This window comes from Rousettus aegyptiacus, unplaced genomic scaffold (assembly GCF_014176215.1).
Source record: "Rousettus aegyptiacus isolate mRouAeg1 unplaced genomic scaffold, mRouAeg1.p scaffold_m13_p_7, whole genome shotgun sequence".
In the NCBI taxonomy this organism is placed as follows: domain Eukaryota; kingdom Metazoa; phylum Chordata; class Mammalia; order Chiroptera; family Pteropodidae; genus Rousettus; species Rousettus aegyptiacus.
Window position 1 is genome coordinate 85,153,264 of NW_023416310.1, and position 22,519 is coordinate 85,175,782.

The 22,519-nt window shown below is 44.2% G+C and overlaps 1 protein-coding gene across 2 annotated transcripts in view; it reads right to left on the reverse strand.

Moving 5' to 3' along the window:
- Positions 1 to 22,519, reverse strand: part of CYFIP2 (cytoplasmic FMR1 interacting protein 2) — a 109,463-nt gene that overhangs the window by 85,297 nt on the left and 1,647 nt on the right. For both annotated transcript variants that reach the window (XM_016167009.2, XM_016167008.2), the window contains exons 2-4: positions 8,569 to 8,708; positions 7,006 to 7,095; positions 1,336 to 1,413 (exon numbers count right to left, since the gene is read on the reverse strand). In XM_016167009.2, the coding sequence (XP_016022495.1) occupies positions 1,336 to 1,413; positions 7,006 to 7,095; positions 8,569 to 8,685 (285 nt within the window). In that variant the 5' untranslated portion in view covers positions 8,686 to 8,708. The remainder of the gene's footprint in view (positions 1 to 1,335; positions 1,414 to 7,005; positions 7,096 to 8,568; positions 8,709 to 22,519) is intronic.

A 22,519-nucleotide genomic window follows, 5' to 3' on the forward strand; every position in this document is an offset into this window, starting at 1 on the left:
GAACTGCTCCCTAGACCCTGGCTGCAGGAAAAAAAAAACAGTTGGTCCAGGAACAGAATCGTCTTCCCCTTCAGTCTTCTCTGGGCCCTGACCAGGAGTTGATCTCCAGGGTCTCGCTCCCTCAGCCTTTCCCCCACTCCAACTCCAGGGGGCCCTGCCAGATTCTAAGCAGAGAAAAACGTTCTGCCCACTGCTCTGGATGCATTTGGGGTAAAGTTCCCTGGCCATACTCGGGCCCATGGAGAAACTCATTTTCCCTGCCCAGTGGGTTTCGGCCCGGCAGAATCCCATGGCAGGTATTTTCACGGCATGCACGCTGGAGACTGCTGCCGGGGTTCCTGAAACCGACGAGTAAGAGAAGGGTGAGCACAACGACATTCTTCACGCTGTGGGTCAGGAATTCTTAAAACAGTAGTAACAAGATCGATATCCGCCAGTCGACGGTTAAATGGATAAAACAGGATGCGTTCCTTCAACATCATTACGTAACTGTTAGAGGGAACGGGATACGGGAAGTGCCATGGGGAGACTGCTACTGTAAACCGACAGATGAAGACAACTGGAGGATGATCGGTGTGATTTAATCCCATTTTTGTTAAACAAAACGCAAAATAAAACTGCGTGCGTTTGTGTATCTGTATACCGCACAGGCACAGAACATCCGAAAGGATGCAAATCAAACTGTAAGTCGTTCCTTCTGGGGGCTAGGATTAGAGGAAGGGAGAGGAACAGTTTCTCTTCATACATCTGTTTCTCTTTAAACATTTTCTAAAATGAGACTCATGAATTATATCATGATGATGATGATGATGGTGATGTAATATTTATATCTGTCAACATGGGAAAATGTCAGTAATGAAGACTAAAGTGTAAAAAAATAAGCAGCAGAATAGAAATAAGAAGCAACACACTTTTATAACCAGTCACAATTTACAAGATAATAATCATAGGAATATTCATGATAGTCAAGGGAAGAGATCCAAACGAATAGGCAGCAAAGTGTCTACAGAGATTATGTTCTGTTGGGAAGTGGGTTTGGGTGCTGGGGGTGAGGAGGTGGGGATCCTTCGCTTAGTACTTTACACCTTTCTGCAGTGGTTCGGGTGTTGTACAGTTATATACTGCTTTGGAAATCAAACGTATCGAACGAATACTTTTTAAGTTGGTGTCAGTTTTACGGGAAGCTCTCTGAATGTCTTCAGCGTGTCCCTTTGGATAAGAAGCCTCACTCACGCCCTGCCCCCTGGGAGGGCTCAGCTCTAAGGATGAGGGCGAAGCGGAGGGTGTCAGTCCCAGGAGAGGGGCAGGAGAGCCACCTGGCAAGCTCAGTCTCACCTGGGGGATGGCCCGGGAACAGCTGCGCCAGGTGTACAGCATAACCGCATACTCGTGTCCTTCCTCTAGCATTTCATTCTGAAAAGCAAAACACAACTCATCAGGGAGACTGCTCCGGTGCCACGAGGCTTCTCGACAGCTCCAGAGTGCTCACTACTCCATGTGGTCCGTGAACCAGCAGCATCAGCATCAGCATCACCTGCGGGGGGGGGGGGGGGGGGGGGGGGCGGGGGAGGGCGGGCTCATTAGAAATGCAGAGTCTCAGGACCTCTTCCTCGCCTAGGGAATCATAATCTGCATTTCAATAACATTCCCGGGTGACTCACACTCCCAGGTGCACAATAAGTTTGACTGACACCCAAGGGCTCTCTGTATAAGCATGACACATTTTACAAAGATGGATAACCACCTTACAAAGGAGGCAGATCTATTTGTTCCAACAGCAAAAATTGTCCCAGATATACTGTCCGCAAGAAAACAAGCAAGTAGTACAACAGTACGTACAGTGGATAGGTTACAAAACCAAACAAGGAGTAATAATTATAAAAGTATATTATGTCTATTGAAAAATATTTTGGTGGACTATGTACCATGCTATGACTAGAAGCAGTCTGTGGAGCTGGAGGAAAAGGAGCTTTTCCTATCATACAGTATGATAGTTTGCACTTTTTATAAGAGCCTATGTTACTATTTCATAAGCAGGAAAATGATGAAGATCAATTTTTAAAAATAATACAGAGCAGATGGCAAAACCAACAGTAGCATGAAAAATGAATCTGAAAAATCCAGTGATGACTCACCTCACCTCACTACTCACAGTGCTACTGTGGAGAGTCCTAAACTCGGGGTCCAAATATCGGGGCTCGAATCTCAGCTTTGTCTCTCCTTGGCCCTTTGGACTTTGAGAAATCACTGAACCTAAGGTTCTCCATTTAGTGACAATGACAACAACCACCTCAGATAATTTTGTGAGAATTAAATGGAGTACAAACACACACATGCCAGGTAACCTATCAAGGGGGTTAAGAGTCTTACCAGGAAAAAGATAGGCTGAAAGTCTCTCAAAAAGGTAAACACAGAGTTATCATATGACCCAGCAATTCCACTCCTACAGGTATAAGCCCGAGAGAAATGAAAATGTGGGTCCACACAGAAACATGCACACTCGTTCACAGCAGTTATTATTCTAATATCCAAAAAGTAGAAACAATCCAAATGTCCACCAGCTGATGAATAGATAAATCATTGTGGTCCACCCATCCAACGGAATCGTATTCATCTATAACGACTTGCTGACACATGCTACAACATGGATGAACTTTGAAAACATGATGCCAAGTGAAAGAAGCCAGATACAAAAGGCCATATACCGTAGGACTCATTTAGATGACATGTTCAGAATCAAGAAATCCACAGAAACAGGAAGTAGATTACTGTTTTCCAGGAAATGGGAAGAGAGAGGACTTGGGAGTGACTGCTAATGGGTTTGGGGTCTCTCTTTGTGGTGATGACTATTAGATAGTGGCGATGGTTTCTAACACTGTGAATCTGTTAAGAACAAAACACTGAATTGTGTGCTTGAAATGGTGATTTTTATGTCAAATGAAGGATATGTCAAAAATACAGTAAAAAAAGAGTAGTACTAGACCATCTCTTTTGTAAATGTTTGTACTGATTCAAAAATGAATCTTTACTGATTTATTTTTTTATCCCCCATAACATCTATTTCATAATAACGTCCTAGTACAAGGTCGGATTTAATTTGAAGTTTATTACGGTTTATAGTTTTCAGCAGCGAATGTCACTGACCAGTTGCACTTTCAGTCAGCACTTTTTGAATCAGTAACAAGGTGTCCTTGAGATGACAGAGAACCGAGATCAAGCCTGTGGGCCTCCTGCTGCTGCTGCTTCGGAACACATGTCAAAAAAGGGAAGTGACAGTAACTTAGGGAACATGTGTCTGCTGTCAGCACCCAAACTGCCCACTGGTAGGGACGAGTATCCCAGCTCACTCATTCAGTGAACGCTTTACTGAGCACTCAGGGGTCCCAGGCTTGGTGCCGTTTGCTGGGAACAGAATGCTAGGGGCTCTGCCCCATGGACAGTGACCGTCAACCAGAGTCGTGGTATAATTACGCCTGGAATACAGAGGTCAGGACGGCGTGGTGGAGAGAGCCCTGGGTGGGGCTGCGGGAGACCTGAGTTCTAATCCTGGCTCTGCTGGGGCCCACCTTTGACCTTGACTATGTCCTGGTTTTCTCATTTGGGGTAAAGAGTTGGCCAAAATCACTGGTTCTCAACCCTGACTGCATGTCAGTCACCTGGGGAACTTTGAAAACTCCGGAGGCCCAGGCCGGGCCCCTCCTAAACTAAACCATTATCCTCGGGAGGAGGCCCAGGCATCAGTATATTTTTAATGTCCTCCAGGTGAATGAATCCAATATGTAGCCCAGGTGGACAGCTGGAGGACTAAGGATCTCTAAAATCCTTTACACCTGGAAGATTCTATAAGTCCATGACTTAAAGTTAATATGAGGTCACCTCGAATTTCAGGGCTAGTGGTGACAGAATGTACCTCTCAGCACTTACTTTGGACACTCGGCACACATCTCACCCCCAGCAGAGAACCCTCTACTGTTCCACGTAGCTGGTCAAGTACAAGGTTTACACACGTCCTCCTCCTCCTCCTGCTCCTCCTCTTTTGTCTTCTGGCTATCCTGCCCTTTGAAAGATTCACCTTCCCCAAGTGTGGGCGGAAGCAACCAAGAAGGTGAGCATCTAATGAAGGCACTTTGCCAATGATAAGTGACTCTAGAGAAATAAAGGTACAAGGTGAAAATTGTGGAGGAAGGTGAGGTTTTGGCATTATTCATGAATGTCAACAGTATACTCGATTCTTAACCCATCTAAACCGTATCAATGTTATCCCTGTTTTGGCAGAATAACGGCCCCACAAAGATGTCCACATCCTAACCCCAAGGACCTGTGAATATAATCCTTTCATGGCAAAAGAGACTTTGCAGATGTCATTAAGTTTAGGAACCTTGAGATGGGGAGGTTACCCTGGATTTATCTGGTGGGCCCAAGGTAATGACAAAAGCCTTAATAAGAGAAAGAGGGAGGAAGTGAGAGTCAGGGAAGGCAGGTGAAGAAGGAAGCAGAGATGGGAGAGATGAGACTGTGGGCTGGAAGGCGGCTCAGCCACAGAATGTGGGCAGCCTCCGGAAGCTGGAAAAAGCCAGGAAACAGATTCTCCTCTAGGAAGGCAGCCCTGCCAACACTTCGATTTTAACCCCATACGACCCATGTCAGACTTCTGACCAAAAGAACTGTAAGCAAATAAATCTGTATTGTTTAGGCCACTAGGTTTGTGAAAATCTGTGACAGCAGCAATAGAAAACTCATACAATCTCCCTCCGCCCCAGCACCCAGCTGACTGGCAAGTGGGTGGACTTAACCTCCGGTGTCTCTCATATCATTCCCTGGGCCATCCCTCATGCCATTTCCCTTATTTGGCTTTTAATACCTCCAATGCAGATAACTTTATCCTGATGGATCTGTCACCTCACAATTCATTCTGCACATAGCAAAGGAAACTATTCCCCAGGCAGAGTTCTGTTCACATCTTTCCCATGGATAAACATTTTCCGTTGCTTTTGATTCTTTATTAAACGAATTAAAGCCCTCTGTTATGAGCCGGATTGCATCTGCCGCCTGCACCACCGCCCCGCCCCGCCCCAAAATCCATATGTTCAAGGCCTAATACCCCGCGCCTCAGAATGGGACTAAATTTGGAGACAGGGACTTTAAAGAGATGATTAGGTTGAAAGGAGGCTGTTAGGGTAGGACCTAATCGAATCTGACTGGTGTCCTTTTAAGAAGAGGAAATTTGACACACAGAGAGACACCACATGTGTGCGTGCACACAGAAGAAAGACCACGCGAGGACACAGTGAGAAGGTGGCCATCTGCAAGCCAACGGGAGATCCCCGAGAGAAACCCACTCTGCTGGCACCTTGAGGCTGGACTTCTAGTGTCCGGAACTGTGAGAAAATCGGTTTGTTATTAAGCCACCCAGCCCGTGGCATTTTGTTAGGGCAGCTCTGTCAGACTAATGCCCTCTATGCACTGACCCTCATGTAATTTTCCGTACGTACCACAGAGAATTTCCCTGCATGTATCTTACAGCACAAATCCAGGCAGTCTCTGAGCATTTTTGCCTCTGCGCCTTTGCTCCCGCTGGTTCCACCAGCCGGCACGCACTCCCCACCTCATCTTTGATGGATAAAACTCTAAATTCGTGAGACAGCAGAGTTCAGTAGAAAAAGGTCAGGCCTGGGAAGCAGAAGTCCTGGACTCCGGGCTTGACCCTGTGATTCATTAGTTGCGAGATCATGGGCAACTCATTAACTTCTCTAGGTCTCATTTTCTCATCCCTAAAATGGGTGTAACAATGTCTTTTGCAAGTCACAGGGCTGTTATAAGGCTCCAATGATATCATGTATGAGAATACCTTATGCACTTTAAAGTACCATACAAATGGTGAAAATGCATGTGTGTGTATATATGTGTTTACGCACCAACACATTATAACATCATATGTAGTATACAAGGACCTACTCAACAGCCGCTTCCTTCATTACGCTTTCTCTGATCCTCTCAAGGCCCCTTCAAAAACACAGAGCTTTAAACTTCTACCATGTCATTGACCTTTAATTTTATGCATTTTTATCTGTCTGCAAAGAATAGGCTAACCCAGACAGACCTGGGTTTAGCTCTGCCGCTTGTCAGCGGCAGGATCCCAAGGAACTTAATTTTTCTGGACTTCAGTGTTCCCCATCTGTCAAATGGGGAAACTACAACCTATTTCACAAGATTGAGGTGAGGACGGATTGAGACAATGCATTTTAAAAATCTGCACAGAAAGTATTTGATAAATGGTAAGCTCGTCTGTTTCCCACTTGACTCACTGAGAATCAAGACTGGCCCCTATTTGTCCCTGTATATCTCCCGCCCCAGCATTTAGCTCAGGTACCAGGTACACACCATCTATTGAAAGAATGGGCACAGTATGGTAAGATAATATTTTAGAATATAACTGATCTAGTGAGAAAGGTCCATTAAGCCTCAGGCAGAGCCTGTGAATAAGGAATCTGGAATTCTGCAAATTTCAGCGCTGCATGAGAATAAAATCAATGAAAACCCAGGAGGGAAGGGGTAATCTCTCACAGATGGGTGAGACACCCGGCCCGTCAGACAGCTGGCCCTGCTTGTGAATGATTTAGGCCACCGGCTTCTTCCAGTCAACATGTTACTCCAAAGCCGCTGTCCCCTTTTTTTGAAAAACTTTTGCTTTGCTCAAGAGACAAAATTCCACCTAGCCAGTAATCTATAAAATATAAGACAAGGTAGGATCTAATCACATGTTAACCCAAAAGGCTATAGAAGCTCAAGAAAGTGAATAGTGGGATAAAGTTGGGTCCTAAAGGTGAGTAGATTTTGCAGAGCTGGAAGATACAGGGACAGTATCTTCCCTAGGCACTGAGAGGGGAAGGGGCAGGCAGGAGAATGGGCTTAAGGCGGTGGGTCTGACTGAGGCAGGGGGTTCTTGGAACAGCTGAGCACATGCCCACAGCCCCTCCCGCCCTGGCAGGGTCACAAGAGACTTACCATGCTGGAGTGGACCGTAGCCTGCTCAATGTACCTTGCAATGCCTGTGACAAATGCATTCCTGTCCTCGAAGTTCGTGTCAAAGTTAGCCTGTGGAGATTAAAAGACGGGAATGCTGGTTGTTAGAAAACAGGTCCAGGTGGCTGGGGGTCCAGGGAAGAAACCGCTGCCTGCACATGCCGCAGACTTTCTGTGGAAACCTGTGTCCACTTCAACCTCTCATCTCTTCCCCAGAATCTCACCCCGGACCCCGCTGGGCAGGAGCTGTCCACAGACAGGTTGTTCATCAGGTCCATCCAGTTGACCCCTGGGAGTAAATGCTGACACTCTACAAGCCTAAGTAGCTGTTAAAAGTTAAGATGTGCATCGCTTTCATCCAGCAGTTACCAAAACACTCCCCTGAAGGTGCAGATACATATGTACAAGGAAAATAACTGCAGCATTTTTTTGTAACAGGAAAAAAAAAAAAAAAAATGGAAACCAGACAAATAATCATTAACTGCTAAATAAATGATAGTATATCCATACAATGGACTTATTCATACCATGTGGTAGTTAAGAATGATGTGGTAGCATGTAGTATTGTCAGGAAAAAATATCTATAATGAATTTTAAGTTAAGAAAGCCAAATCATAGAGCAATATATAAATAGTATGATTCCCTTTGGTATATTAAAAACATATACATATATATGGTAAAAAGGGGTGTGTGTGTGTACATATAGAGGGAATTTTTTATTTGTTATACTTTTTTGTATTGCTTGTAATAAAAAAAGATATTTATACAATTAAAAATTTAATCTGGGTTAGAAAATGCAAATAAACCAAGTTTATGAGTTGAACCTTCAGGCATGTGCTTAATAAAGCTAACCACTGAATAAAATTAAAAATATATTGTGCATTTATATTTAGTCTCATTTAGCAGTCCGAGAACTTTCAAAAGGTCAAATACAGTTAAGAATTTCAAATTAAGAAGATTCTTTCTTAACTCGGCATACTTGCCTGGCACGCCCTGACTACGGGCTATTTGCAGGGCGGACTCCAGCTGTGTGGATACCCTTCCCACCACATCCTGGATGGGATGGTGCTTTTGAGCAATCTGATCATGAGGTATCACAAGTTCAACTCTCTTAGGCAGAAGCAAACAACTGTGACCAGCTTCCTTGAGCCATTAGCTGCTATGGGGAGCTGAAGAGCCCTTCTCACATACATGAAGGAAAAGTAATTACCCAGGCAGGCTCTAGGGGTTTCGAAATTGCAATATTTAATTCATGAGGTCAGAGCTGCCAAAGCCTTGGTCGGTGCTGCAGCAAGAACAGCCGGGAAGGTATTTGGGGTCAGAGCAGATCAACAAGCCTTCCCTGGGGAGGAGAAATAGCTCTGGTGTACACTTACCAGCTAATCTATTCCTTACACTCTGCTCCACCAGTGCACCAAGGACTCCATCAGCTCATGACCTTTCACCTTCCAGATGCAGGTCTCCCCCTTTCCTCTGCCTTCAGGCCAAACTCTCTTAGGGGATCCCCAGAGTTCCTAAGCACCCAGGTGCCCTGGGGGAATTCACCTGGTACATGATGGAGGAAGGTGGAGGCTCGATGCATGGCTGCTGGTCGGGCAGGGGCAGCTCCTCCAACAGGTCCACGTTGGACAGTGCATCTTCCAGGGTGACGTGGGTGGTCATGGCTGCGGTTTCTAGACTGTGAGCTGAGGGGACGAGAAGGGAAGGACAATGAAGAATTTCAGGGGCCCCGAATATTTCTCTCACTCGCACCCTGTCCGGGCTCCTTTCAGAGAATAAAGGGTGTTAACACACATTGAGACCACACTTGCTACTCTTTCACGAGGTACCCTCCACTTGCACTTGATACTTGAGGATCTCTTTACAGTTTACAAAGTACTTTTTCCATCTGTTGTCTCAGCTGAGCCTCACCACAACCCTCTGTGATCAGTATGGTAGATGGTATCACACCCACAGAGCTGGTGAAGAAACAAGGCTTGGAGAAGTTAGGCGACGCCCACACAACCAGAGTGAACAAGAGCAAAGGACCTCAAGTAATGCCGGATGCTACAACACGGGCTACGGCCAGCCCCTGATTTTTGTTCTTCATGAGAACATTTATCGGTCCCACTCTTAAATTATTGCATGACACAAATACTTAATGGTTGCAACAGCCAAGATTATCCACTTGAAACCAGAGTCTAGGTTTTACAAGCTAATTAAGCAGGGACTTGAAAGAATTCAGACCCCAGCAAAAGTAATCTCCTTTGCAAAAAAGGAAGAGCCATCATCTTCTTGGCTGGCGCGTGTGTTGTGAGCCACACCAAATGAATCAGCCCTGAATGGACATTTTTGTGTCTGGGACCCTGGCGGGGAGCAGTGGCTTCTGTGGGAACCTTGCCAGGCAGTGAAGCTAAAGAGGATCTGAACAGCATAGTTACCCAACTCAGCAAACGTTTTTTTCAATACTCAATGCTTTCAAGCATATGTGAAATGTTAATAAAAAATAATCATGATTTAGGCTAAATTCCCCAGATATGGTCTTCTAGAAGTCACAGTCGCTGATTATGGTGCAATAAAATCAGAACTCCATAATACAATTAGCCCCCTCCCCCAAACCCCATACCTATGGAAGTTTATAAAAACAGACTTCAAGGTTATTCATAGCTAAAGAGAAATAGAAATGACAAACTACTTAGAACTGAAAGACAGCATGAATAAATATCTTAAATGCATTTAGTAGAAAATTAAAAAGTAGAACTAAATAAATTGAACTTTCCACTCGAAATCTAAAGAAAGAATATAAAAGCAGAAATAAATGAAGCAAAAATCGAAGCAAACCAAAATAGACAAACAGTAGACCAAGTGGACAAAATTCTAAAAACTGAGTTTTATGAGGTTAATAATAATAATAAGCTAACCCTTTAGCACATCTGAATAAGGAAACAGAGAGAGAAGGCCCATGGTGCCAGCAGAGCACCCCCTCCCTCCCCCACCCCCCAAGCACAGGGAAGTGTGAGGCATACTTAAGGGCCGGAGTAGAGTGTGAGAGGATCTGCCCCACTCACTAGGAAATGTGGTGTCAGAGCACAGGGAAGAGGAGGACCCACCCCCATGAGAACTGGGTCCAGGGGCTGCCGGCTGAAACAGCTGGAGTGTACCCAACGGCTTGCTGCCCCTAAACTAGAGTCCCCATTAGGCCTACAGCTGGGAAGGCAGATGGGGCTGAGCAGCTAACGATGATTCACGTGTCACCACGTCACTGAGGTCTCAACACACCTCCCAGTCATGCACCATGGCAACAGCCAAGGCCACATCCAATGAGGGCACAGGCAGCTCAGAAGAGACTTCCCCTTCTGCCCTCTGCAGGCACCTGGCCTCACTGAGCGGTTTCAGGCCCTCCCCACACCTATCCTTCTTCCTCTTCTCTCCCCTGCCTTCTAAGTGTGGCATTCAGTTCTACAGCAAAACTATTTGTCGATCCACAGAAAAGACTGCCTTCTTGCTCACATTAATATTAAGCCCATTTTGCAGGAGGGGTTAATGATTTTCTGGAGCATAATAATCTACAAGCTCCAAAGCCCTAATAACTCTCTTCATTAATTCAAATAATAATAATAATAATAATAATAATTATTATTATTATTATTATAAAAACATCTTTTACCCCTTATTCTGTGTGGTACCAAACATCTGACTACTTTAATTCTGTTTCAGCCCTATAAAGATAGGTACTAGGATTATTCCCATTTTACAGATGAGCAAACAGAAGCTCAGAATTTAATTTCACGAGGTCAAGTGCTGGCAAGTATTGGAGTTATGGTTGGATTCTAGGTTTGTCCTATAAAAGGCCTAGAAGCAGAAATCTATCAATTACTACTAGAATTGTGTCAAAGGGACCCAGAAGCCAACTTGAGGCAGTTTGCACTGGCCACACATGGGGCCATGTGAGCACCACTTGGCATATTACTTTCTTACTGTTGGAAGATGCCTGTGAACCAACTTATATCTTGAAAATCAATAAATAAAAGAAGCAAACACTTAACCTGTCTGTCTTGTATATAAACTGTACCACTGGAAAACTAAATTGCATAGGAGAGAGATGCTTCTTACTATAAAGTTCTTTCTCCCCCTCGAATCCCAAGTAAGAGTGACGGAATTAAAATATTCCTATTTTCAAATCCCTAATAAACAAATGGATGTAAGCACTGACCATCAACTGCTGCTAATATCACTAAAGGAAAGAATCAGACTTTTTCCATCAGACATTTTTCCATCAGATGTACCTCCCAATAGAAAAGCACACCATCACCTTATGAAGAATGCGGGACCCAAAACAATCGAGCCTTTCATCCCAACTGACAGGAAATACAGAAGACAGAACACATTTAAATATACCACTATGAAGAAATCAGTAAAATCTATGGGAAACTCTCCTGGACAAATGACTTGGTGCCCTCAACAAATAAATTGCAAGTAAAAAAAAAAAAATAAGATGGGTGTGGGAAGCTACAGATTATAAACTACTTAACAGAATATTGCAGTGGTAACCTTATTTGGGTCCTATTTCAAACAAACCCACATAAAAATAAAATTATAACATTTAGAAGAAAATTGTAAAGTTTAATACTGCCTGGATATTTGGTAATATTGAGGAAAGAGTGTTATTATTTTTTAGATGTGATTATGTATTGAGGTTATGTTTTAAAAGAGCCCTTACCTTCTAGAAATACCTACTAAAATATGGATAAAATGATAGAGGGGTTTGCTTTCAAATACTACTAGGTAGGGAAGAGTGAGTACTAGATAGATCAAAATTGGCCATCAGGTAATAACTGTTAATGCTGTGAGATGCTCACATAGGGATTTATCATATTTTTTCTATCCAATTTTATATATGTTGACATTTTCCATACCTCCTACCCCAGCTCAGAGATACACTCCCAATTCAATCCATCTTAACTTCCCCATCTTCCCCGACTCCTACTTGTCATGATCTTTCCCTTCTTCCTCCTATAACCTGGGTTTCTTCTGGGCTTTGCAGACATCAAAATAGTCACTTACTAGAACAACTCTTAAGGTTTTCCCCTGGAACACAATAATACCCCTGTACTTCCCTTGAAGAGAATCAATAAGTGAACAGCCAGTAAGTTAGGAATCTTTATTTCCTAGTAAATACAACTTCTCTAATGGATTTCTGTGTTTACTTGTAGATCACTTATCGCCTAAGGGAGAAGGAAATCAGACATTTTTAACCCGAATGCAGGAAGTCACTGCCAACTCCACATCAATCAGAAAGAAAAAAATGTACTGGAAATTTTAACAGAGGTATACATGAAAATAAGTTATTTTCTGGCTCGAATGTCCTGCCTGTTACACAACCTTCCAAATGAAAAGAATTCTTTATATTCAATCTATGAGCACATGCCCATTTTGTCATTTTGGAAGAGAAATGAAATATTTTAAAATTAACCGTCTTCTGGGAGCATCATTTGCCAGACACAGCTGCAACCTCTCAGTGTGGGTTATCCATGGCATATTTAAGTTCACTGTCTTCATAACAAACTCAAGCTCAGTGGCCTGGTGTCACCAGGACAAGAAACAACACTGGGCTTACAGGCAATTTGCTTCTGAGAACGGCTTTAGGGCACCCCTTTCCCCTAGCCGAGATGACTGATCCTGAGCAGGAGGAGGAGGGCCCCACAAATGCAGGATGGGTGCTAGGGGAATCTGGTTTGGGAATGTAGGTTCTGACTCCCCACACCCTAAACCCTACCACTCTGTAAGCCAAAGATTTGCATTGCCATTTTCTGTTTGATGTTCTGGAAGGAAAGTGAAGAAAATGACGTATTTTTACTGAAGTGGAATACTAAGCTAAGTATAGTAGTTAAGCTTGAGCTATGGGGCTCGAATCCATCCATTCACAAGCTGTATAACCGTAAGCATATTACTTAACCTCTCTGAATCCCAGTTTCTTTACCTGTAAAGGGGCGATCATAATAGTCCCTGCCCTCAGGGATTTATTCTGAGAATCACACAGCGGTATGGCCCATGGACTGCTTAGCCCGGGAGCAGGCACAGGGTAAGCACTCAGGAAACGTTAGCCAGTCGGGTGGCCTCTTTTTTAACAGTGAATGGATGGATTAAACCCCACTGCAACAATTCTTCTACCAAAAAGGAAAGCAGTATTATTATTACATGAATATTCCAACTTTACAGAGCTTTCATACTGACTTCCTGAATCACAACTACCCTGCAGGTTCGAGGACAGGTGGTGTTATTTTTGCTGTCTCTCTAAGGAGGGCACGCTGTTACTGAGAAGTGAAAACTTCCATTCGAGGCCACGTGGTCTGCCAGCTGCTGAGCTCCTGTGTAAAGGAGATATCTTGACCCCAGTCCTATGCCCTTTCTTCTAGACCACACCTACTTTTGTACCATTTTGAAAGGTAGCAAGCACTTTACTTTTTTTTTTTTCTGCTCCCGTTTGGCTGCCTTGTCTTTCCTCAAGAAGAAGACTCTGCCAAGCTAGAAAGATTAAGTAACTCTCACCTTTCTGTTTTATGAACTATCAAGAGGCCAGGAAATATTTTCCGTGTTCTAAATCTCTCTAGGTAGAAAGCAACTAAAATAAAATTTAAAAATATAAGTATATTTATATATACAATAAAATGTTATATAAGTTAAGTAGGTCGACAAAAATATAAATATTTTTAAAAGGAGGCTTAGATAGCCCCCCCCCCTTAAAAACTTTTTTTAAAGCAGCGTTTGACTGAGGAAAAATGCCAAGAAGTGTAGCCAGCTTTTCCATCATGGGTGTAAACTGGGTGTGTCTAGAGATTATGTGAGAACTCCGGTTTGCTGTGACAGGATATGGCTCCAGAGGTCACAGTGATCCCCTGCAGCTGAGACCCTTTAACATGTCAGAACATCTTCACATGTGTGGGGGCCAAGTAGGGCCATAGTCAATTGTGTGCCTCTTACAAGACCTCCATAGAGTACACCCAAATGGACCATGGGGCTTATTCCAAACAGGCTAGAACACCCCCACTGATCTGTAAAGCAAAGCAGCAAGCCTCACAGTGGCATGTGGAGAGGAGACAGGGCTATACAAGATAGGGAGAGAAACCAAACAGGGGCCTGAGCCACGGAGTGCAGGAGTGACAACAGCCTGTAGAAAGCCGCACCGATATCACGGTTCACAACAGAACTCAAAGAACGGGGTACACTGCCAAGATGACTCTAGAGCTGGGAGAGACCCGAGGGCACGCCTCCCTCCTGGAGAAGCCTACCTCCCGAGAAGCCGCTCTGACTCCCCCTTTCCTCTCCGAACCCACCTTCTCCCCTGGTCCTCACTGAATCCAGTGTGCTCCTTCTTTCATGGCATCTGTAACACTTTATTATACAATTTACCATGTTTTCTCTCCTGACCTAAACAATCAACTCTTCCAGGGCAGGAACTGCGTCTAATTCACAGCCAGCTCCTAGCACAGTGCTAAGCACACATTTATATCTAAAAGGAACTCTATGGTCAACGAGTAGATGACCAATGAACCCAAGATGTCAAGAAAGGCACTGCTATGTCCAAGATACTGGGTTTTTAAAAGTGCGGGAGGAGAAATAGCATTTTAGAAAGAAGAACATTTGAGAAAGAACTCCATCAACATGGAGTTGTTACATTTTAGAAAGAACTCCATCAAAATGGTTCAAATATTTATGAGTCGAGCACTTAAAGTAAAAGCCTTCCATATTTTGACAAGAGTTATCTACGAAAAAAAATCTCTTTCCTCTATCCCTGTGTGTCCTGATTTCACTCACCCTTCAGGGTCCCTCCCCTCTGTGACATGATTGCTCCTTGGCACTCCCTGGCCTTATTAGCAGCATTGGTTAAGGACGTGAAATTGGAGCCCTCATACATTGCTGGTAGGAATGCAAAACAGTGTAGCCACTTTGGAAAACAGCTGGGCAGTTTCTCAAGTTTTAAAACACAGTTTCCATACGACCCGGCAATTCCACTCCTAGGTGGATCAGCGGTCCCTCTCTCCCGACACCTTCTGCCTCAGAAGGGCCTTGAGTCCTGCTGCTTCTTCCTCCCACATCAGCCAGGGCAAATGCTGCTGATTGTTAACTTATTCCTCAGTGAGTCCACAGTCAGCCTCGAGGTCCTTCTCGTGAAACACAGAACTAACTCCAGGTGGCCTGAAGCAATCGATCTGAGTTTTCCCATGAAATAAATATACATGCCCTCTGTACAGGACAGCGCATGCATGTACAACCTCCTTGAGGTCAGGGACCGTATCTTACCCATCCCTGAAACCTTCAGAGACCTTAGCACAGTGCCAAGGACAGATTAGGCGCTAAGGAAATATTGGATGAAAGAATGTATCAACACACCTGAACCCGCCAGCATAGAAATGAGAGGACCTGACGGTAGCCACATCTTCGTTTCTTGTTTTCCCATTCCTTCTTTCATTATTAATAACACAGATAAATTAAATGGACATGGACTATGCAGTCACATCCATAAACTGCCTGTACAATTATTTACTTAATAGTTTTTCTAAACAGACTTTTGGTTTTTACTTTATAAATATATTATAGAAGGAAGCTTTATATATCACCATCACTAACAGAGAACCAAGTAAGCAGAAGAAAACTATTTTTAAAAAACAAAAACAATGAACACAAACACAGGTGTGCGTATCAGCTGAAAACCATCTCATATCCACCATTAAATTGTTCACGAGAGGTGGCTTAGTGTGGTGGTAAATTATGATTAGAATTCTGACTTTTCTACTACCAGGCTTTATGATATGAGGAATAATAATAGATCCTGTCTCACAGGCTCTGAAAATTAAATGAGTTAATCCTTGCAAAGAGCTTGGTAGGTAGCAAGTGCTCAATAAAAGTTAGTTCTCCAACAAAACCAAACCCAACAACATATAAAAAAGATTATACACCACAACCAAAAAAGATTTATCCAGGAAACGTAAGACTGGTTTAATATTAACATCCCAAAATCAATTAAAGTGACAAGCCATATCAATAGAATAAAGGACAAGCCCCAAAGGATCATCTTGCTTCATGCAAAAAAAAGCACTTGACAAAATCTCACACTCTTTCAGGATAAAAACATTCAAGAGATTAGGAATAGAAGGGAACTTCCTCAACCTATAAAAAGGGCAGATACAATAAAACCCCACAGCTGATACCACACTTAATGGTGAAAGCCTGAATGCTTTCTCTAAAAGATCAGGAGGAAGACAGATCATAGTAAGTACTGGTGAGGATGTGAAATTGGAACCCCCAGACACTGCTGGCCAGAATGTAAAATGGCGCAGCAACTTTGGAAAACAGTCTGGCAGTTCCTCAAATTTTTAAACACAGAATTACCATATGACCCAGCAATTCCACTCCTAGGTATATTCCCAAGAGAAATAAAAATATATTATCTATACCAAAACTTGTGCATGAATATTCATAGCAGCATATTCTCTGTAATAGCCCCAAAGTGGAAATAAGTCAAATGTACCATCAACCGATGAATGGATGGATAAATAAAACATGGTATATCCATACAATGGAATATTATTTAACCACGAAAAAGAATGAAGTATGGATGTATACGACAGTATGAACATTGAAAATATTATGCTAAGTGAAAGAAGCATAGATGTCTTTTTAGGAAATGTCCAGTATAGGCAAATCTGTGATATAAAGCAGATTAGTGGGTGGTTGTCTGGGCTCGGGGGTGGGGACTGGGGTAAATAAGTGGCACTGCTGAAGGGCAAGGGGCTTCTTCTGGCATGACAGAAGTGTCATACAATTGATCATGATGATGGTTGTTCAACTCTGTGAATATACAAAAAACTACTGATGTGTATGCTTTAAATGGGCGAACTGTATACTATGTGAACCGGATCTTGATAAAGCCATTACCAAAAAATGTCAGCGTATATATGATGACTTTGGGGAACCTGGGTGTTATATAAGCAGGGATGGTACAACGAGAGCAGGAGCAGGAGCTCGGGAGGTTTGGGGGAGGGTGATGCTGCTCCCACAAGCAGAAACAAGAATAAAAATCAACAGAGGACCGCAGGAGAGAAAAAGAGAGCAACAGACACACTCATGCTTCCCCCGTGGGGCAGGGCCCAAACCAGGCGCCTCCCCTGCCTGTTTTTGTCGTCCTGGGGTGCTCCACCCAGGAGACTCCTCTGAGGTGGGGTGATGGCCACTGAGGTTTAGAATGAGAACAAGATGGGCCTCTGGCTCTCCTCCTACCTGAGCTCTCTTTCTCCTCTAAGGACGCTGAGGACCCAAGATGAGGACATATGCATGGTCACCTGACTAGTTTGGGGCAAAGCTGGGGCTAACCCTGCAACTTCCTGGGAAAACAAGGGGACCAGATACAGTAACAGATTTGACAGAGCTGAGGGAGGCGGGGAGAATTCTAATTCTGTGAGAAAAGAAAAAGCCATATAAGAAAGGAAAGATAATCAGAGGACATAAAGGACATTACTTGGCTCTCCTGTGATCATCATTTACACACCTTAATAATGTAGACACTTTAAACATGATTTGGGTTAAAAGAGAGCTCTTACTATATTGGGAGATGAGGTGGAGGAGGGCAAGGAATGGTGTTAGAAAGTGAAATCTTTACCCATCACAGCAGGAAGTAAACAGACGACTCTGAGAATAGATAAATCAAGAAACGGCAGCGCAGGCGTATCATTCATTGAGAGATCTGGAGGCAACTCCTGGGAAAAACGGCGCTAGGGGTCGGGGCACTGGACGGCTGTTTTTCATTGTGAGTCTTTCAATACTATTTGATTTTTTTAAGCATGTGCATGTATTGCTTTGATCAAAAATTTTAAATTTACTTTAAAAGACAACCATCCAAGGCCTCCTTACTAGTAGTTCAGACGTCAGGCCTGTCCCCAGCACCGTCTCTAGGCAATCTTTGTTCTGTAAGTCCCTCCCTGTGGGTCTTTTGTGATCAGAGGCCTGTTATCTGCACCTTCTCTCCACGCAGAGGACCTGAGGTCAGGTCAGCCTGGACTTGGGCCTCTGGAGAAGGCCTACACTCCTCTCGTGGGGCCACAAGGCTTGCCAGCACCTCTGCCGTTCTACTCAGCAGCTTCCTGTGTTGTCAGGTTGAGGCGGCCTTTCGGTCGATCGCCCAACCAGGCAGATATCATCCTCTCAAGTGGGGAGGTCATGCTACTGAAGGCCGCTTGCTGATTTGCTCCCGCTGAGGCCCGTGATGGGCGGCCGCACGAGAGGCGCCAACAGGACTTCTATCTGGGGAGAGGAGCTGCCTCTCAGAGGCACCTGCTAAAACTCAGAAAGGGAAACCACTGCACCTGCTGTGGAAACAAAGGGCGAGACTTCGAGTTCAGCCACCGGATCGGAGCACACAGATCGGAGCACTCAGATCGGAGCACCGGATCGGAGCACTCAGCTTGATCGATGTGAAACTGCACTCGAGTGTGTCTCTGAAGGCTGACCTAGGTCTGGAAATCAGACTTCATTCAGGGCAAGCTCCCTGCCTGTGAAATGTGGAGGTCGGCCTGGTAGGGGTTCCCAAACATGATGTCAAAACCTCCATTGTGAAGGCTGTTGTGGCAACTTGTACTAATAACGGTTTAAGTAGTGAGGTTTGCAAACAGGGTGCTTTTTATTACGTGAGAGGGAGGGCTCAAAGTCCTCCCACAGCATCACTGTTTACATGTTCATCTCTTTCCTTGAGTAGGAGAAAATGGGCTAGAGCTGGGGAGGGGACTGGCTGCGGGTAAGACTTGTTGAGCACATCAACACTATCCATCGTATGTACTAATTTTTTTTTTTTTTTTTTTTTTTTAAAAAAGCAAAACCAACCAGTTAGGAATCACTGGACTTGAGTTTCTCTCAGGGACTTTCCAACTTGAAAGCAAATGATTCTGACTATAATGAGACACGCCATCCAAAGGGCATGTGTTAAAGACCACACTTTCTGCCATAGACTATCCACTGCAGCCAGCCTATTTAGGGTGCCAAATGCCCAGGGACATCCTTATTTTGTGCCTTTGCTCAAACTTTCTCCGTTCCCTAGTGGGCTGTCCTCTCCCCTCCCCTCCTCGAATACTACCCTTGGCTATCACGAAGGCCCAATTCAAGATAGGCTTTCTTCATCAAGGTATGACCGGATGAACTCCGTCACCAAATTCATTTTTCTGGATTTCTACAGCACTTACAGTCTAGAGTCCATAACTTCCTACTGTGTTATAAACTGCTTTATATTTTACTAATTCTTGGGATCACTGAAAATGACAAGGATAGTCATCTTTTTTTTGGCGGGGGTCGGGGGCGGTCTGACCCATAGCAACTAGCACAGAGCTGCGGACATACTGGGCATTACTCGTTTAACTAACAGTTCATGAACAATTTGTTGAATGCATGAGCCAATGGCCAAAATTCATGTCTTCTGGTCAAAAGTAATAATAAAAAATTTAAAAACCATCATGGTCCTCTAAGATACCATTCCTAAGTCCTATTACTATAAGAATCTGAAGAGATCTCTTTAGAAAATTCTTCTGTCAGAAGGTTTCTACCTCAAACTATAAAAAGCAAAACTCCTTTCTTTTAAAAGGTATAGCATATTTGGAGGTTGACGACTGACCCCTAGTTTTGAAATCTTACCTCGCCAATATTGGTCTTAAGGCATCGCATTTTAAAAGCACAAATCGAAAATCAACCTTTCACTTAACACTGAGCTACTGAGTGTCTCCTATGAGGGTCAGCCCTTAAGACTGTCTCTGATCTCAGCTCGACCTTCAGTGAAGTTTAGACAATCCTCTCATTCATCCCCAACTGATTTCTTATTCCACCCACAGAGATAGCTGTTCCAAACCTGAACTTTCCTAACCAGGTCACCACCTTTACTTTCTGGAGAGGACCTCATCTCCTGCCTCATTTAGAAGAGAGGCCATACCACATGGGCATACTAACCATCCCTCCGTTCCACGAAGAGACCGAAGTCTGAGAACCACTGCTCTAAGATGACCTAATGATGATGCAATCACAAAATCAAAAGGCCTATTGATGGAGTCATCTCTGGGTCTTTCCCAGGCATCTCTCCAGAAAGCCATGTTAACTTTCCTCTCTTCTGGCATTGTTTCTGAGTTGCAGTAAGTCTGTCAAAATGACACTTAGCCAGAATAATCCCTGCAAGGAATTCTGCTTGAACCCAAGTTCCATCTTCTCAAAATAATTTCTTTTAAGAATTTGCACCCAATTTGTTTTCTCCTCTTTTGCCAGGGTCCGAGGACTATGGCCTGAATGGCCATCCTTTTAGGCACATCGCACACACCCTCGGCATAATGGCCATGGCTAGGAAGCCAATATCCAAACGCTCTGCATCTTGGAGGCATCCTACACCAGTGCCTGAAATCTGAAGTGCCCTTGTACAAACAAGGCCATCCAGGGGCCTTGCAAGAACCTGTGAGTCACAAAGTGCCCTTCAGTTTCCCATTGGTGTGACGGCACAGAGAGGCCAAAGATTTGTCTTCTGAAATCGACACACAACATATAATTAATAAATTGTTCCTTTAAGAATGGAGGACAGCCATTCAAAAGGACTGCACATTCAGGAACCTCCTTCTCTTCTTTCTTTCCATGGCCTTTTCTTCTTAGACAGACATTATCTCATCCGTGGACTCCTGTGGTGACAGGCAGGTAACAAGCTGAGCAGGCTGCTTTACATTGCCCAATTTTTAAAGTCGGAAAGGTAGTGGCTGATTTAAAAGGGCACAGCAAGTCAGGGATAATCTTGTGTCCTAAGCCCATTGTCCTGCTCTGTCTGCCCTGGGAAGCGAAGCACGCCCTTAACATTCTTGGTTAGTTGCAAAATGCTGAATGCATACAGAGGAAGAGGTCCTTCCTGACCTCTGTGTGTTGAAATGTGAGAACTACCTCTGGGCTTCTGCTCAGAGTATTCCCTCCCCCTTCTCTTTGCCTACTCAAGTTATATCCACCTTCAGTGTGCTACTCGAGTGCACTTCCCACCTGAAGCCTAACTGACACCAGGCCTTATCATTCTTTCCTTTGGTTGTCTTTTGCAGGCAAACCTGGGGCTGGGTTTCCTGGTGACAGACCGACTCCCCTGGGAAAAGCAAAATCGAGGAAGGCTCTGGAGGTAGAGGAGTTGGTAAAAGCTGTGGGTTAACTACACACATGAACCACATCTTTAATGATTGATTATGCAATTAACACATTTAACAATATAAGATATTACTATGTGCTGAACACTCTACTTAGCACTATTATGCAACCCTCATTGAATAAGAGCATCCGACGAAGTACCAGCTCCTTCCCCGTCACTGCTGGCTGGCCTGTACTTCACCACTCAGTAGGCAGCAGCATGCTCCACCCTATTGCCCCACCTCTGCCACTAATGCAGGGCTCATTCTCCGGACACTAGACGTGGCTTTGCTCCTTAGAACAACAAGACCAAAGGCCTTTTACGAAGGCTGCAATGAGGTGACTGATGTCTGGTTTCGTCAACTACAAGAGAATAATTAATACTTGCCAGTAAAGAAATAGACTCATTGTTATAGTGGCCACATGGAGGCTATAAAAGGCCATTTTGTGTGAAGCTCTTGGTGGAACCCCAGGGCCAACAGCAGCGAAAAGAAACCCCTTTGAGAGTGTGGGCCAATCCCCACCCGTGGAGACAGACGGGAGCTCTGCTCTGTTCTCCAGGAGCGCTGTTCCCAGTGTTAATTAGCTTGTTGCCTAGTCATCACCTAATTCAGCTCATTGGTCAAACAGTAGCAGAGGTCCACCTGAGAGGACACGATTTACCAAGGGGACACATAGTGTTCTCCTGGGACCTTTCCCAGTTTTTAAATTCATGTCTACTTCCTTCTTCTGGCCAGACGATTTGATTTGAGGAAAACCCTTCAATCTTACTGGATTTTATACCCCACTCTTGGCCTAATGCCTAAAGCAAGTTTTTCCTTTTCCATTTCCAGCAGGGACTGAACAAGGGAGGCTTGGGTGCCTACAGAACCAGTCAGAACTGGCCAGGAAATATAATAAAGAAGCTTAGTGAGCAGAGAGCTAATGCCCCCAGCCAGAGGCTCAGAGTACGCAACTAGCCAAAGGCACTGGCTTTGTAAGTAAAAACACACTCTTCTTGTGGCCTAGTAACTGTCTTGGCAGATGGCAGTCAGTGGCCATGAGTAACTCTCTATAGGAAAGTTTCACCTCCCCCAAGTGGACACTGGGTGCTCAACAAATGCTTTCTAGTGACAGTAACCCCTGACCAGGATATTTTCACCCTCAGGGCCAAAGCTGCTCTTGCAGCAAACAGAGCTGACAGCTGCTAGATATTGTCATTGCAGGGAGCTGTTTTCCAAAATTGCTCCCCACTTCGGCTCTCAGCCCACTATCTAAAATTTCACCATTAGAGATATCGGGTATTTGACCTAAAGCTTTGTTTCCCATTAAAATGCCTCTCAGCCACGGTTTCCTTTCTGGA